This window comes from Prosopis cineraria, unplaced genomic scaffold (genome assembly GCF_029017545.1).
Source record: "Prosopis cineraria cultivar Desert tree isolate PC_DT_omini unplaced genomic scaffold, ASM2901754v1 PC12, whole genome shotgun sequence".
In the NCBI taxonomy this organism is placed as follows: Eukaryota; Viridiplantae; Streptophyta; class Magnoliopsida; order Fabales; family Fabaceae; genus Prosopis; species Prosopis cineraria.
This window is the reverse complement of record NW_026555343.1, coordinates 26,976,389-26,993,598: the sequence shown is the minus strand read 5'-3', so window position 1 is coordinate 26,993,598 and position 17,210 is coordinate 26,976,389. Positions and strand designations below refer to the sequence as shown.

Below are 17,210 nucleotides of genomic sequence, written 5' to 3'. Positions count from 1 at the left end.
ACATTCTCACCTAACAAGTATTCATTACCAAATCAAAGCCATTCAAACCAAGGCAATGAAAACCAAACTGATCATTAAATTGATCGAGATAATAGTTTAAGAGTTAATGATCCAACTACAAGTCAATCCAAAATTAGAGCGATCACAGGTAAAATAATATAATTTAATCAAATATATAAAAATATTCATATGAAAGGTCATAATATTTAAATAAGTTTTTAATTCATGCGTAAATAAAAAATTTATCCATAAAATTTTTTTACATGTCTTGTAGAAATAGCAATTATAAGTTTTTTGATAATAATAAAACACAAATAGCATTAAAATTATTAATTAAAAAATTTATATTTAATTTAGAATTCAATATTTAGATAAAGAAAAGAAAACCAAAAAATAAAAATAATAAAAATCTAATCCGGGTCAACCCATTAACCCAGGTTGGCTTGATTTGTCCAAGTTAGAGCTGGCCTGACTAAGTTGAAGCCAAGTCATAGATGACCGGTTTCCTTCATCAAACGAAACAGTTAGGTGACCTGTTTACCAGTTTACGAGTTAACCCGACCAAGTTGATCCAAGTTTACAAACTATGATTCAAACTATTTGTTCAAATTAAAGTTGCTTCTGATTCAAAATCTAAATGTCACCACCTCAAATGGGAATTTAATGAAGTTTTCATGTCTGAATATTTACGACTCACAGTCTGCAACTACTGAGGCAACACACAGACTTAATGGTCTTCAATTTCTAAATCATCAACCCAGGGAAAACGATGTGGACAGTTCCAAACTCCCTCAACCTGCATAATTTCAAACAATAATAATATATTCTAATTAGAAATTTTATTGAGTCGTTATTTCTTCTGTAATCAATTGCTAATATCACTTACTATTTACTTTAATGCGGTAGGACTGAGGAGCTGAACCAAAATAAGCTTGTCTTGTAAAAGATGATCCTGAAACAATAAACCCATAAGAGTTGAGATCATGAAACTAAGCAAAGGAAACAAAGCAACTCACTAGTCTTTTCCATTTGCATCCCAAATATATTCTAATATGTGTGGATATGCTCAACTACGCTGCATTATGGCCCCGCATTCAACTAATAAATAAAGTTAGGTTTGGCTCAGATGATAGAAACAAAGGGACATTTAATAGGTTACTTTAAGATTAAAAGCTATAGAAAGAGAGCCAGAGAGAGTATAAACAACTATCAGCCTAAATATGGCTATCAATAATAATTTATTACTTGAAGTAGGTATTAGTTATATATACCTGCCAATAACAGTGCAAAATTTATCAATTATAACAACTCAGGCTGCCTTCTTAATGGCCTTCTCCATCATGGCTCTAACATTATTATTCCCATAATAAATAACCGTCACATTAGCCGGTGCATATATGTCAACAGGAGAGAAGATTTTCATTTGGGAGCAATTGAGTATTGAAACTTGCTCCAAGGATGGGAATTTCATACTGGACCTCCCTGTGTAAAAGCTATCAAGTCTTGGCAGAGAGTGGAGATATAATTTTTTGAGATTCTCAAATTTTATCTCATCTTGGTCCAACCCATCTCCTTTGGCCACTATTTCTTGTATTGATCCACATTCAATTACAGACAACTCTTCAAGTAAAGCTAAACTTTTTGCTGTTGAGGATGTGAACAAATATACCAATCCATCACAATTACCAACATCCAGATCCTTTAGATTTGTAAAAGACACAGTTGATGGTGCCAAATAAATCAAACAAGGACAATTATCCACTTTTAAGATCTTTAGGTCTTCAGGTAGATGGGTGTGCTCTAACCCAATGGAATTGAGCTTTGACAAAAATCTCAATTCTAAGGTTTTTAGCTGTGAAAATAACGCATCAATATAGCCATCTAGATCAGATCTTCGAGAGGTGAATATTTTCTTGAAGTTACTATGAGACAATTGAAGCTCTTCTAAATGGGGCAGTGATTCCTTCTGGAAGAATTCATATGGAAATTCACCTAAATCATCATTAAAGAATTTCAATTTGATAAATTTCACTCTCTGAAGAAGCTTTGCTTGCAAAATCTGCATAATGTTTTCCTTGCTGAGTGACAGATGCCCTAGATTGGGAAAAACCTAGAATCAAGATAGTCATATATTATTAGAAAATGACAATTTAAAATATTTAACCACCTCAAAATAGCTAGGGTTCTGCAATATATTGATAATCTAATAAGTGTGCATTTATAAAATGTTTAAACATTTCAAATAGAGCACAATTTTCACTCAAATTTACCTACACAAATAAGAGAGAAATTTTTTAAGGTGATTGATGTATTTCACATTTGTTGAAGAGAATTTAAAAACTATCATAACAGCAAAATTACCTTTTCTAATGTGATAGTGGTTTCTGTATCTTTTGCAAGGTGATCTTGATCCAATGTTGGGAAATTCTTCAGCTGACCGCAACAATAGACAACTAATTTTTCTAACTTGGGCCACTCCAAATTTAGTGTTGGATGAATGCACTTGAGCTCTGGCAATGTATGGAGCTTCAGCATGGTTAAGCCAGCAAAGATAATTGAGATTGAAGTTGCTCCTCCTGAGACTGATTCATACCCGGCAACAATTTCTACTAACTGTTCACAATTTTTCACTTTTAGATCTTCGAGGCTTTCAAGCTTGCCTTGGGCCATTGATGCTGGAAACAAGCTCTTAAGGCTATTACACCCATCAATATACACTTTCTGCAGACATTGGAAGCTGAGAATTTCCTTAGGATCCTCATCCCAAACATGCTCCAGATTGGGTAATTGTTCCAACGTCAATTCTTCCAATGCAAAGGAGGAAGGCGCGGGGATGGGGCTCACATCAAATATGGCCTTGACAGCATTGCAATTTCGTACAGTTAAGCATTCCATGTTACAGAGGAAGGAAACCAAATGAGAGGGAATCACATGTGTCAACGATTGGCAACCATCCACTGTCAAAGTCCTCAAGTTAGGGAAGCCTCCTTCAGGGACTGGAATAACACCCCCCCATATCTCTTGTAGCTCCGGGTGATCACCAAGCTTCAAATATGATACATCACTTGCAAAGGTTGCAAGCTGTACAAGCAAAACAATTGCAGTCTTAGTCTACTGTATCTATACATAGCAATATCACTCACCTTGAAATTCTTTTGTCAAGCCTTTTTCTTGCTTAATCTATTGTTATATAATTCGTTATTATAAAATATTCTACTTTAAAAGAGATATATGTAATTAAGTAATTTCTCTTAAAAGATAGTTATCCTACATGTAGGTATACAGATCACCTACTAACAAAAGATTTGATAAATTAACTACACCAACAATATAAGTTCTGAAATAATAAATATCACATACCTGGTGTTTAACTCCAATATATGATTTTCGCCCCAAAAAAAAAAATCCCAAAACATGATAAAGAAGCGAGATAGTGCTTACCTGTGAGCAAAAAATCAATTCTATGGAGACATTTAAATCCATGCCAGAATATTCCAGATGTTCAGGAGGCTTGGTTGAAACTCTTAGATGCTCAGTTGCTTTTATGGCTCCGTGAGAGAAAATTTTCATTCTGCAACATTGGTGAACAATCACAAGTTCCAAGGACGGGAGGTTCAGAGTAGAATTCCCTGCTTGAAAACTACCAAGACTTTGCAGAAATGCAAGAGACAATGTTTTGAGCTTCCCAAATGTTATCTCTTCTTTATCTGTTTCATCTCCTTCTCGAGCCACTATGTGTTTTATTAATCTACATCTTTCCACAGTCAACTCTTCGAGTAAAGCTAAACTTTTTGCAGTTGAAGAAGTGAACAAATATACCAATCGATGGCAACCAATTACACACAGACCGCTTAGATTTGAGAAAGACACAGTGGATGGTGTCAAGTTAATCAAACAAGGACAATTTTGCACTTCCAATGTTTCCAGGTTTCCATGTAGAGAAGTATGCTCTAGCCCAATGGAATTGAGCTTCCATAGAGAAGTCAATTGTAATGTTTTTATTTCTGAAAAGAACGTTTCAGCATAGCTTCTCACATATGATCTTTGAGAGGTGAAGATCTCTTTGAAGTTGCTATTAGACACTTGAAGCTTTTCCACTAGAGGAAGTGATTCCTTTGGAAAGAACCCATATGGAAACCCATTTGGATCATCATCAAAGCACTGCAATTCAAGAAGTTCCACTCTCTGATGAAGCTTTTCTGGAAATGGTGCTTGCCAAGTCTGCTTGATGTTTTCTTTGGTGAGTGACAGATGCTCTAGGTTGGGGAAAACTTAAAATCAAGTAAACTATTATTAGAAAATGACACTAACAAGGGGGATTGATTTTTAAAAAAAAATAATTGCACAGCCTCAAAATATGCATCTCAGAAATATATTTTTTATCTAACGTGTTTACTTAAATGATTATTATTCTAAATAAAGCAAGATTCACATATACAAACAAGAGTAAAATTGCTTGTATCAAGGGGATTAATGTATAACACATGTAATAAATAGAATTTTAAAAAAAGTTGCAATATATACAGTACCTTTCTTAACATGGTAGCAGCTTCCACATTAATTGTAAAATGATCTTGACCCACTATTGGGAAATTGTTCAGCTTGCCACAATGATAGATAAATAACTTTTCTAACTTGGGCCATTCCAAATTGTTTAGTGTTGGATGGATGCATTTCAGCTCTGGCAATGTATGGAGCTTCAATATAGTTAAGCTAGGAAACATAATTAAGTTTGAAGTTGCTCCTCCTGTTTCGTACTCAGCAATAATTTCTATTAATCGTTCACAATTTTTCACTCTCAGTTCTTGGAGGCTTTCAAGCTTGCCTTGGGCCATTGAAGCTGGAAATAAGCTGTTGAGGCTGCTGCATCCGGCAACATCCACTTGTAGCAGACATTGGAAGCTGATAATTTCTGTAGCGTCCCCGTTCCAAACATTCTCCATGTTTGGTAATTGTTTCAACGTCAATGTTTCCAAGGAGAAGGAGAAAGGGGTGGATGCGGGTCCCACATCAAATATTGCAGTTAGGGAATTACAATTTTGTACTTCTAAGCTTTCCAAGCTGCAAAGGGAGGGAACCAAATGAGATGGAATCGCATGCGTCAAAGAATGGCAGTTCCATAATGTCAAAGTCTTCAAATTAGTAAGGCCTCTGTATGGGACTGGAATAATGCCATGCCATATGTCTTCTAGCTCAGGGTTATCACCGAGTTCCAAGTGCTGTGCATGACGTGCAAAGTTTTCAAGCTGCACGACCAAAACAATTGATGCACCTTTGGACTATTAGTATGCATGGCTTATCAGTTTCATGGTGTACGAATAGCATATTACAATTATCCCCTATAAATACAATAAAAACCTAAAGAACTTGAACGCATTTTAACCTGAACATAATTAAGGGGCTGTTTGGTTGTTTAAAATGATGCAAATGGAATAGGTTAAAGAAATAAAGTCAAAAACAAAATAATCAAAATGTGAAAGGGAGATGGGTCAAATATGTTCATGAGAGAGAAGGGTAATAAGTTCATGAAGTTGGAACTCATGATTTATGAGATTTGTGGAGGGTGTGACAAGTTCTACATTTGTGGGATATGATATTAGGTTTTATCATGCTGACCATAAAAGAAGAGAGTAATTTAGTTCATTTTTATTTTTATTTCTTTAATTCATTCCATTCACATCCATTTTAGTAACCAAACAACTCTTAAGTTTATCAAATAATCATTTAAATTTATAATTAAAATCAATATTATAAAGATATTTAGGTTCAACTTGATTAGGAATCAATTTTGAGTTTCCGTGGGGTTTTGCATATTTCAAGGTAAATACATATGTTTTAAGAATATTAGTAAAATTATTGCGCACGTGCTTATTTATCAGTATGATTGCATTTGAAAAGTATTTTAAATGGAATCCAGAAAGTGAAAGATAGCTACGATAAAATAATGATTTTAGGCAACAGGGGACAGTCACTTTGGAAAATATAGACAAACAGGTACCTTCGCTAGAGACGTTTGACGTTCAACTCAAAAGCAACTTTCCTTAAAAAGAATATGGATTTTTATTTAAATTAAAATGTCTTTTACGGAAAGAAAGAACAAGCTTTTAAAAGTTGGACCGATCATCAATCGGGCGAGGCCAGATTCACAGGTCAATAACTAGATCATGATTGAGGAAGACACACACGCAATCAAAATATATGGACTAAAATTAAATACAGAGACATACCGTTATATTTTACTAATATTATTTTATAAAATTAAATAAAATTAAATTTATAGGATAAGTTTAAATTTTTTTTATTTTTATCATTAAATATCATTTTCCTAGTATATATAAATTGGAAGGCAAGAAAGTGAGTTCGATTTAGCAAAAATACCACTAAATATCATATGCTTAGAGCACAGCTGCCAAACAGGATTGATTAAGAAATGAGAGAACATTTACCTGTGAGGAAAAAATCAACTTTATGGAGACATTTAGATCCATGCCGCAACATTCTAGAGGAAGATTTCTATATTCAGCAAGCTTGGCTGAAACTCGCACATGGCGAGATGCATTTATGGTCCCACCAGAGAAAATTCTCATTCTAGGACATTGATGAACAGTCACAAGTTCTAAAGATGGGAAGTTGAAGGTGCAATTCCCAGCATGAAAGCTACCAAGTCTTTGCAAAGTATTGAGAAAAAATCTTTTGAGCTTGCTGAATGTGATCTCATCTTCATTTGATTCATCTTCTTTAGCAACTATTTCCTGTATAGATCCGCATCTATCAATGGACAATTCTTCAAGTAAAACTAAACTCCTCGCAGTTGAAGGTGTGATCAAATATACCAATCCTTGACAATTAGATACATGCAGCTCCCTTAATTTTGAGAAAGATGCAGTGGATGTTACCAAATTCATCAAACAAGGACAATTACGCATTCTCAAGGTTTCTAGGTTTTCAAGAACAGGGGCAACCCAAGATTGCTCCAACCCTATGGATTTGAGCTTTGGCAAAGAATCCAATTGTATTTCCTTCAGTTGTGAAAAGAACGTTTGAGTGTGTTGATCCACATTAGGTCTATGCGAGGTGAAAATTGCTTTGAAGTTGCTACATCCCACCCGAAGCTTTTCCATGTTGGGAATGGATTTGCTTTTGAAGAATTCACATGGAAATCCACCTGAGTCATCATGAAAGCACAACAATACAAGAAATTTGACTCTTCGAAGGAAGTTTGCCTGAAATTGTCTTTGCTCCATCTTTGCAATGTTTTCCTTGTTGAGTGACAACTGCTCTAACTTAGGAAAAACCTAGGATAAATCAAATATTAGAATAAGAAAAATTAATGAGAAGATTGATTGATTTCACATATTTTCTCATAAAAATTCTCCAAAATATCTCAACCATATTTTAACAAGAATAATATTTAAATATTTAAGTGTTTCAATCAGAGGACATCTTTTTTTCAAGTTGATCAAATTACTAAAATAAAATGGCAAAGTATTCAGCATATTATTCAAGCCACGGTAATGGATTAACACTATATAATTTAAAAAAAAAATGTTACCTTTTCAAATGAGACAATGTCTTCCATATCAATTAGAAAATGATCTTGACAATGGTCTTGACCCTCTGTTGAGAAAAGCTTCAATTGACCACAATGATATACTTCTAATACTTCTAGCTTCGGCCATTCTAAATTGTGTAGTCCTGGATAGATACACTTAAGCTGTGGCAGCTCCAATAATTCCAAAATCATTAAGCTAGGAAACATAACTGAGTTTGTTGCTCCTCCTGAGATTGTTTCATCCTTTGCAACAATTTCTACTAATCCATGACAATTTCGTACACGTAGCTTTTCAAGGCTTTCAAGTTTGCCTTGGACCAATGATATTGGAAACAGGCTCTTTATACTCCTGCATCCATCAACAGAAACTTGTTGCAGAAATTTGAAACTCGGAATTTCTTGAGAGTCCTCATTCCAAATATGCTTCAAATCAGGTAGTTCTTTCAAGGTCAATGTTCTCAAGGAAAGGGAGAAGGGCAAGGATGTGGATCTAACATCAAATATTGTCTTTACATAATTACAGTTTTGCACCTGTAATCCTTCCAAGTTACTCAGGAAGCGAAGCAAATGAAGAGGTATAACAAGTGATAAAAATTGGCACCCATCAACTATCAAAGTCTTCAACATTCTGAACCTCCATAAGGGACTTGCATTGCTCCATCCCATATCTCTTTTAACTCAGGGTATTCTCCAAGCTTCAAATGTTGCATGCAACTTATAAAATGCTGCACCATTTAAAAAAAAAATGATCCTTAAACTTTGAAAATATATATTATTACTGTCATTCTGTGCAACAAAAATATAAGATTACATCATTTTTGACAAAATCTATCAGCCAATCCTCACTTTCATGCCTTGTGGGATTCTGTTGTCAATTCGTTTCCCCACATTATCTTCTATCATAATATTCGATGAACAGATGAATGTAATTAGCAGGTGAAGTTTTCAATAAATTTTTATTGCATTTTGGTCAACGCTTTATTGGTTATCCTCTATTCACTTCTTAAAATATAGCAATCCTTTTCTGTGTTGCTTGACAACTTGACTGTATTTTCTTGTGTTATACTCAATGTGCAATGATGGCTACAATAAAAGAAAATGTTTTCCAATTAGAGTATGTACGTATATTCCATTAAGAAAAAAATAGAAATGAAATCGTGATGCATACTAACCCCAAAAATTTCACTTAACTAAATTGAATTTGCGAATGACTACTTACCTTCTCATGGAACAACTCGTGCACAGTGGTGTTGAGATCCATGTAGCTGTGTAGATCATATTTGTCTGGTGAAACTTGTATTCCTTCAAAGTTGGGAGCCCTAACGTCTCCTTGAGAGAAACATTTCATCCTTGGGCATTGTTGTATGCTTGCTATTCTCAAAAATGAGATTTGTAAAGTGATATTTCCTGAATAGAAACTCGCCAGTCTTGGTAAATTAAAGAGACCTAAGTATACAAGCTTTTCAAATATTATCTCATCTGAAATTGATTCATCAGTCTCATGGGTCACTATCTGTTCTATTGACATACACTCATGTACAATAAGCTTCTCAAGGTGCACCAAACTTTCTGCTACTAAGGATGTGAACAGAGAGCCTAGCCCATGACATCGTCTGATTGTCAATTCCTTCAAATTATAACATGGTACTGCAGAAGAATGCATTAGAACAGTCAAATGAGGACAGTCATTTACTTCCAAGGCTTCCAAATTCTTACCAACTGGATCCAACGAGGGGTTATCTAACCCAATGGAAGAGAGTAAAACCAATGAATGTAGGTATAATGCTCTTACTTGTGCAAGTGCACTAATGATATAATCAATATCTTCAGGTCTTTGAGTGGGGAACAACTCATTCAGTGCATTGAAATTTCTTATGGAGAGACTCTTCATATGAGGTACCTTCTGTAACAATCCAAAAGGCAAAGTAGCTCCTCCTTCAAAAGAATCACCGAAGTACAGCTCCAGATATTTTAATTTGAAAAATAGGTTATCAGGAAAATTTTCAAGAGAAAACATCGTCATGTCTCTCACAGTGAGTGTCAAATTTTCCAAATTCGGAATAACCTATTAGTAAAAACATATAAGAGACAACTTGATAAGAATAGGGATTACATTGATGTATAGTTCCATCTTTTACAATTGTAAATGGTAAAGAAAAGACAGGAATTATGATGGTAATTAATACCAAATTACCTTTCTGAATGAGAAAAGAGGTTGTCTTCTAATTGAAATGCTAGCTTCATCCTCATATCCAACTGCTCCCTGGTGACTTTGAAAATCTGATGCAAATGTATCCAACTTATTACAATCATGCACATGCAGCCTATTGATGTTGGGACAGTCCAGAGTGTATCTTCCAGGATAGAAGCACTCAAGGCGTGGCAAATTATACAAAATCAATGAGGCTAAATTATGGAATTCAAATTTTCTTCTAGCTTCATCTGCTTTTGCTTCTGCTTCTGCTTCTTCCCTTCCAAAAATTTCTTCCATTGCATTACATCGGCTGACTTCAAGTGTCTTGAGTTTTAAAAGACTTCCTGCCAGAGATGCTGGAAAAAGAGTTTTTATATCCACACAAGAAGTAACAATGATTTCTTGTAGATTTAGAAAACTAATAAATCTCCGAGGATCTTTGCTCCATACACACTTCAAATTTGGCAGGCCATGTAAATTCACTCTTTTCAACTTAAAGGACTGTCTATTAATTTCTGTCAACTTCTTGTCATCTATATCAAAAATAACCTTCACTGGACTAAAATGTACTTGCAACTCCTCCAAGTTCTTGAAGTAAGAAAGTAACCTAGAAGGAAATACTTCTGATAGAAAGAAACAGTTATTTGCTGTCAACGATTTTAGATTGTTGAAGTAGCTATCTGGTGGAGAAACTTTGCCTTGCCATAGTTCTTGTAATTCAGAATGACAAGAAAGTTCAAATTGTTTAGCGTGTTCAAAATGAACCTGTAAAATCAAATAGATTTAGTTGCCATAATTAGATGTATTTCAATAAATTAATAAGAAGCATATTTTTATATTACAAGAATAATCATCTTCTTAACTTTCATAACTGATTGCAAATATTTCTAGCTAGCAATATCACTCTAACTATGGAAATATCTTAAAAAAAAAAATGAAGTTACAAATCACTAAATGCGTGTGTCATGTGCGTGTATTAATTTATTCGTTTTTTGTAAAAATCTGATAGCAAAAAAATATATGCTATATATATATGTACATTCTAATAAATAATAAAGGTTCTCAAGCTGTTTGGCATTTTTTGTTCCTGACATTATTTATAAATATAAGTTTGGTGGGATAAAGGAAAGAATGTTTTTGTAGAACTCAGTTTCCTTAAAGCATCTCAATGCACTCCACTTCCTAAGATATTTCCCCTCTATATGAAGATTAACTAACCATGGCAAACATGCAACAGACATACTTGAATTCTATATTTATAACTATTTTTATGATCATTAGCAAAAATTTAAAACCTTTTTTCAAAAGGAATACATAAGCAAACCAACTTTCAAATACAATAAAATAGTACATACCTTATCAATAAAAATCTTTTGAATTGTGGCATTCAAATCACCTTCCCAGTACCAGATCTCTCTCCCTTCTCCTTCTACAATATTAACTTTCTCCAACTTTGGTGTGATTATAATTTTCTCGTAAAATTTATCCAACTTCCAGCAGCCAGTTACTATCAGCCTTTCAAGAGCTGGCAACCTGAAGACAAGTTTGTTCTTGGAATTATTGCAGAAACTTGTAAGATTTCTTAAATCTACAAGTTTTAAAATTTTCAATTTGCCAAAAACAATCTCATCTTCTTTGTCTTCTTCATTATCCCCCACTGTGACAATTTCCTCCATCATAGCACATTGAGCAACCTCGACAATGGTTAGCTGAACCAAGGATTTTGCAGTTGAAGATGACATTAAGTTTTTTAATTTAAAACAATATCTAACGTCAATATGTGACAAATGAGTGAATGATATGGAGGAAGGCAATAAGTTAATCAAGTGATGACATTTCTCTATGTATAGCCGCTCAACCCTTGGAAGAATAGGGTTATTTTCAAGGCCCATATTCTGTGGAAGATATGAAATTGATAATCTCAATTGCTTAAGTTGTACAACAGTTCCAATTTTCTGAACGGAGACATTTTTTTCATTTTCCATCATCTCTTTGATAGCAGAGTTCCACAAATATAGGATTTCTAGATTAGGAGTCCTGTAAAGAAACCAAAAGAGAATGTCGATACTGCTCAATCCATCAAGAATAAGTTGCTTTATATTGCGCATTTGATAAACATTATTGCCAATGGAGTCCTGCAACCACTTCATTTCCTTTGGGCCCACTGCCAAGACTTTCAAGTTGGATAGCACCTAAAAATCATGTAGGAAAAGAAAGTATAACTTTAGAGGAAGAATCATATATCCTATAACTTAAGGTGTAGTTATAAGAGACTTAGGTGGCATGCAAAAATCTCAAGTTCACGCACATGTAGTTTTGTAATACTTTTTAGAAATCTGTTTCAACTTTGAAATTTCATGCCATGATGTTAATCATGCAAGTTATTGTACCTTTACAAAAGCTGAGAGAATCGGTTTCACTTCTGAATAAGGTGTTAATACTTCCAGCTTGTAGCAACCACGCAGATACAAAGAAGTCAATGCTTGGAGCTCTACAGCATGTGTTTCTTGATAGAAACCCCTTAGTTCTGGTAGAAGTTGTAATGAAAGTGTGGTTAGCTTAGGAAACTTGAATACAAAGTTGCATCTGTTTGATGCATCTTCATCCTTGGTTACAATTTCCTTCATGCCCCTACAAGAAAGTATGGTAATGTGCTCCAAATTCAAAAGATCAATGGCAACAGAAAATGGAAAGAGATTTTCCAAGATTGGGCAAAAGAAGACAGAAAACTTCTGCAGATTTTTGAAGTTAAGAATTCCTTGAGGATCTCTACTCCACACATGCTTCAATTCTGGAAGTGCTTGCAAATGAAATCACGTAAGCTTGTTTCGTTCCCACCACTTATTTGTGGTGTAAGCTGAAGGTCAAATATCTCTTTCACTAACTTGCAATTTTGAACATCTAACCTGACAAGGTTATGAACTCTTCCTATCATGGAAGGAGGAAAAATAGAGACAAGTTTGTCGCAGCTTTTAATAATCACACTTTCTAAACTGCAAAAAGAATGAATGCAAGATTTGGCAGGCCATATGGTTGCCAATTCCTCCATATTGGTGATTTCAATTTTCTTCAATTGAGAGAAGACATCAGCTTCCTATGCATGAACCAAAGTAGTCCGAATGTAATCAACTTAGCAAAAGAAAAATAATGCCTAGTTTTTGCATCTAAACAAATAAAATCTCATGAAATGACATACCATCCTTGCTTCATTCATGCTAATGTCATCTGAAAGGAACATACTCTTCATCATATCACATCTTCTTACAGAAAGGCTTTGCAATTTCAACAAACTTCCAGCTATTGAGGTTGAAAATAAATACTTCAAACTACCACAGTCTTCCACATTCAATTTCATCAGATTTTGAAAGCAGGGGCTTGGCAAAGGTTGGTCACCCCATACCTTCTTGATGTTGATTGAAGACAACTCCAAGCTTTCTAGCTTGGGAAGTGAAACCTGCATGCTCACAAAAGTTCCAATCTCAAAAAGTGAAATGATTTTCACAAAATAAATCCTACAAGAGAGTAAGACTTCAAATGACAAGCCATCTTTCTTGATTTTGGAATAAATATGATATAAAATAAAGTTTAAAAACCGAATAGAAATATATTTATGGAGAATTCATAGCATATTCATACCTTTGCATTAAAGAGTAGAAGATCCAGACAAGCAGCGACAGCCTGCTCTCTTTTAGTGCTTTTTTCTTTAGGCTCTATATTTAACAATCGATTTTCCTCCATTTGAGAGATTGGAATCATTTTGTCATTTGTGTAGAAACCAGTCAACAATGGTAAAGATTGCAGTGTCAAAGAGCGTAATTGAGGAAGTTCAATGTTATCATCTTTTACATCATTGGTAGTATTCTCTTGTCTTTCCACAACAACAACATGTTCCAAAGAATCACATTTAGAAATTTCAATTGTTTCAAGCTTTGTAAGAAGCCTAACCATGTGAAACGAGAAGATATTTTTCAATCGGCCACAGAGTTTGATCTTGATAGTTTTTAAACTGTGAAAAGAGGCATCTACAAGCTGACAATTGCATATTTTCTCTATTCTCTCCAATTTATATAAACACATTGACTCCAACTTGGGAAAAGCCATTCATGATGTTTCCACTCATCTGCGTAGATTATATTTTGAATGTTCGAGTTTTTTATAATGCCTAAATGTTGAAGGCTTGGAAGTCCTTCCACATTCAACTCATAAATAACATTCTGAAGACCATCAATTTCTCCCAGAACCAATAATTCAACACTTCTAAACAACATTTTAATCCCAGTTTGGGAATGAATGTCATTTCCCCTTTTTAGATGTAGTATCAAAGCTCTTGATGCCTCAGGCATACGAAGCATCTGAAATATTCCAGTAAAAGCATCTTAACATCTCCAATGGCAATTCTGTAGCTATCTAACTTGTCAAAGAATAAGCTTCTCGGCAAAGCTAAAATATCTAGAATGCTTAAGTGCAGTCTTCTCAATTGTTGGAGATGACTCAATTCAATGAGAGAAGCAATTTCATTGTTGTTTGGTTTTTTTTCAACTTCCCATTGGATCAAATTGCCTCCCATATAGTAAAACTCCTCCAAACTATTCAATTTTGATATCACATTAGATGGAATGACTCTAAGTTTGGTGCACATATTGATGTCAAACAATTGAAGCTTACTCAACTTCCTTAATTCGCTTGGCAAAACTTCAAACTTGGATCCAGAAAGGATGAGGATTCTTAAATTTTCCAACTCTCCAATGATTGATATTTTGTCATCCAACACACATTGCTCTAAGCAAAGCATTCTAAGCTTTTTTAGGCATTTAAATGAAGAAGGAAAGTTTAACAGATCAATACCAGTCAATACCAATATTCTTAGTTCTCCCATTGCTTCAAAAAGTTTGTCTGGAATTTTCAAGAGAGGATCTTTACTATTAATATGGAAGACTTTGAGTCTAGGGCAATTTATACCTTCTGGAATCATATCAATGATATCACAATGGTGTAAAGAGATAGCTGCATACCTTTCAATTGCATCCGTGTCAGGCCATTCATCTAATTTGCCATATCTCATGGTGAAAAAATTCCACTCCTTAGATGCTATTGATAAGGCAGCATCACGGATCATATCATGCATGGTAACATGGTGAAAAGAACTAGCATTCAGCAACAAACTTGAGTCTTTCAACTTGTTGATCAATGTAGTTGTTCTATCTCGAGCTTCTTTTATTGTATTGACTCCATGATAGATGCCCAAACCGATAGAATATTTCACCAAATCCATGATTGATGGAGCCTCACCTATATAAGCACAAAGTAAGAAAATAGACCTGAGCTCCTCACTTTTCAGCTGGTCATAGCTTAACTTTGTAGAAATCTCCACAGGTTCTAGAAGTCCAACCATTTCTTGCCTTTCCATTTTCTGAAGTGCATCTTCCCAAACATATTTGTTTTTATTATTTTTTAGCGCCATTCCAGCTGTGACTAACGCCATTGGCAATTCGCACATTTCTTAGCAACCTTAGCTGCTAATGATTTCAACTCATCAGAATCTTCATCGGTTATCATTGCTACTTTGTTGAATAATTTTTCTGCATCCTTTTCCTCCAAGACTTCTATTGAGAAAACTGAGTTTTCCTTTACATCCATTTCACTCAATAATACTCCTTTAATTCGAGAAGTTAGCAAAATCTTGCAACTTCTAAAACCACTGGGGCTTTCTTCTATTTTAACCACGTTGTGACCAAAATCAGGTATCTCTTTAACAGTCTTCTGGTTGATATCAGCATCATTATCATCATCATATGGAATCCCCAACATTTTTAAGTCAAGTCTCGCCCAAAGATCATCAAGGACCAGCAGAATTCTCTTGCTCTCCTTCGTCAGCCTTTGTCGCAAACGATCTGCTCTTCCAATATCGCTTTGGTCATCTAATCTCAAGTCCAAGATGTCCGCTATTTCTTGTTGAATCTTCCTCACATCAGGAGTGCTCGTTATACTTGCCATAACCACAACATCAAACAACTTTTCTCCCATCGCTTTCCTAGCAACTGCCTTAACTAAAGTGGTTTTACCAACACCACCCTGCCCATAGATACCGATCATTTTGTTTGTAGGATCTCTCAGAGCATTCATAACCTCCTTAAAAATGGCATCTCTAGAGCTAAGTGATTGATAACCACTGTCAGAAAGAGCAGCATCTGTTATAGTTGGCTCTGGGCGATAAGAAATTACAGTGAAATTCACCTGTTGCAGCAGATCAGCACACTGTGGGTTCATCTTCTTCGCTTTTCTGCCAAGCTTATGCCTTAACCTCAGGTTAGGAAACGAACTGTTGCAGCACCCTGTCTTCAAGTGGCCTTCGTCTCCCAAAAACATTTCTATTTCAGCGATCTTCTCATCCATCCTCGTCAGCCAATTGGTGACACGGTCGTCAATCTCTTCTCCATTTCTTTCAGCTTCTCGAACTCGAATAATCATACTCTGCCTTTCATCTTTCAGCCTCTGAGCACATCCTCTTAGCTCCTCAACATTGCCATTGTAGTTCCAAACGTAACTCAGTTGCCGCTTAACAGGATCCACCAAAAGATCCAATGCTTTGCTGAAAATGGTAGCTAAAACCTCCATTCCTTTTTTTTTTTTTTTTTTGGATTTACTTCTTATATACTGCTACAGCTTTTTTGCTTATAATATACGAGAAGTAAACGGTGAACGAAAGACTGATCACTAAGAAAATTCAGCAAACGAAAACAGAAGAACGAAAAGAAAACGAAACTTGCAAATGGTGAAGGAATGAGGGGAAGTCGCTGACAAAGCAGAGCAAGTCAGACAAGTTCAGTGAAGAAGGCAAAATCACTGCAACGTTTCAGAAAATTTGAGGATGGGAGCTAAAGACAAGTACAATTATTTTTTAAAAAATTTTATTAAAAACTTAACTATTATTAATTCAAATTTTTAAAATCTGACAGTCATTTTCCAATGTAAATAATTATTATATACAGCTGTTTGTCGGTTTGTTTCTGTTGGGTTCTACTTTTCAATATAAAATTGGCGGGATTAAATATTTCTCCATTGTGAATTATATTGCAGATCACTCTCATGACATTTTACGTTATTAAAAGTTTCATTTAAAATAAATGAGCACAAAAATAAATCATCAAGATCGGTAACTTTGATCTTATTCTTTATTTTATCTTAGAACCCACATCACAGGTGACATACGTGTAAATAATAAGCTAAACCATATTAGTCAGTAAATTAAATTATTTGCAAACATGCCTTAGGATTATCATTCATGTATTTGTGCAAAAGAACGAGTAAAGGTGTTAAATCTAGGGATAAAATTATCTTATCTCTTTTCTCTACATTCAAAAATTGAACCTATCATTAAATTATTTGAGAAAATAATTCAACTTCATAATCAATTCAATCATAATTAAAATAATTTAATTTAATTAAAATATATAAAAAATATGT

At 34.6% G+C, this 17,210-nt stretch overlaps 4 protein-coding genes across 6 annotated transcripts; all 4 read right to left on the bottom strand.

Moving 5' to 3' along the window:
- Positions 1-372: 372 nt before the first annotated feature.
- On the bottom strand, positions 373-4,142 carry LOC129289203 (uncharacterized). Its single transcript, XM_054926005.1, has 6 exons — positions 4,139-4,142; positions 3,442-4,097; positions 2,362-3,081; positions 1,272-2,110; positions 887-952; positions 373-796 (listed from the first exon to the last, which is right to left on the bottom strand). Exons 1-4 carry the CDS (start codon positions 4,140-4,142, stop codon positions 1,310-1,312), a joined length of 2,181 nt encoding a protein of 726 aa, XP_054781980.1. The 3' UTR covers positions 373-796; positions 887-952; positions 1,272-1,309.
- On the bottom strand, positions 4,114-13,561 carry LOC129287958 (uncharacterized). Of its 3 annotated transcripts, none has more exons than XM_054924254.1 (7): positions 13,383-13,561; positions 12,943-13,200; positions 12,137-12,840; positions 11,102-11,938; positions 9,747-10,511; positions 8,772-9,617; positions 8,028-8,277 (listed from the first exon to the last, which is right to left on the bottom strand). In XM_054924254.1, exons 3-7 carry the CDS (start codon positions 12,371-12,373, stop codon positions 8,173-8,175), a joined length of 2,790 nt encoding a protein of 929 aa, XP_054780229.1. In that variant the 5' UTR covers positions 12,374-12,840; positions 12,943-13,200; positions 13,383-13,561; the 3' UTR covers positions 8,028-8,172. The 3 variants fall into 3 exon arrangements, with proteins under 3 accessions (XP_054780230.1, XP_054780229.1, XP_054780231.1); XM_054924256.1 differs by lacking the exon at positions 8,028-8,277 and having other exon boundaries at positions 9,044-9,199; positions 9,345-9,617; XM_054924255.1 differs by lacking the exons at positions 9,747-10,511; positions 11,102-11,938; positions 12,137-12,840; positions 12,943-13,200; positions 13,383-13,561 and adding exons at positions 4,114-4,271; positions 4,530-5,246; positions 6,447-7,295 and having other exon boundaries at positions 7,553-8,277; positions 8,772-8,907.
- A 147-nt stretch (positions 13,562-13,708) lies between these two features.
- Positions 13,709-16,584, bottom strand: LOC129287959 (probable disease resistance protein At1g12290). The gene is made up of 2 exons (XM_054924257.1): positions 15,136-16,584; positions 13,709-15,035 (listed from the first exon to the last, which is right to left on the bottom strand). The coding sequence occupies exon 1, from the start codon at positions 16,359-16,361 to the stop codon at positions 15,219-15,221; it is 1,143 nt and encodes a 380-aa protein (XP_054780232.1). The 5' UTR covers positions 16,362-16,584; the 3' UTR covers positions 13,709-15,035; positions 15,136-15,218.
- LOC129289202 (probable disease resistance protein At4g27220) lies at positions 14,065-15,207 on the bottom strand. Its single transcript, XM_054926004.1, has one exon. The coding sequence runs from the start codon at positions 15,205-15,207 to the stop codon at positions 14,065-14,067; it is 1,143 nt and encodes a 380-aa protein (XP_054781979.1).
- Positions 16,585-17,210: the final 626 nt, after the last annotated feature.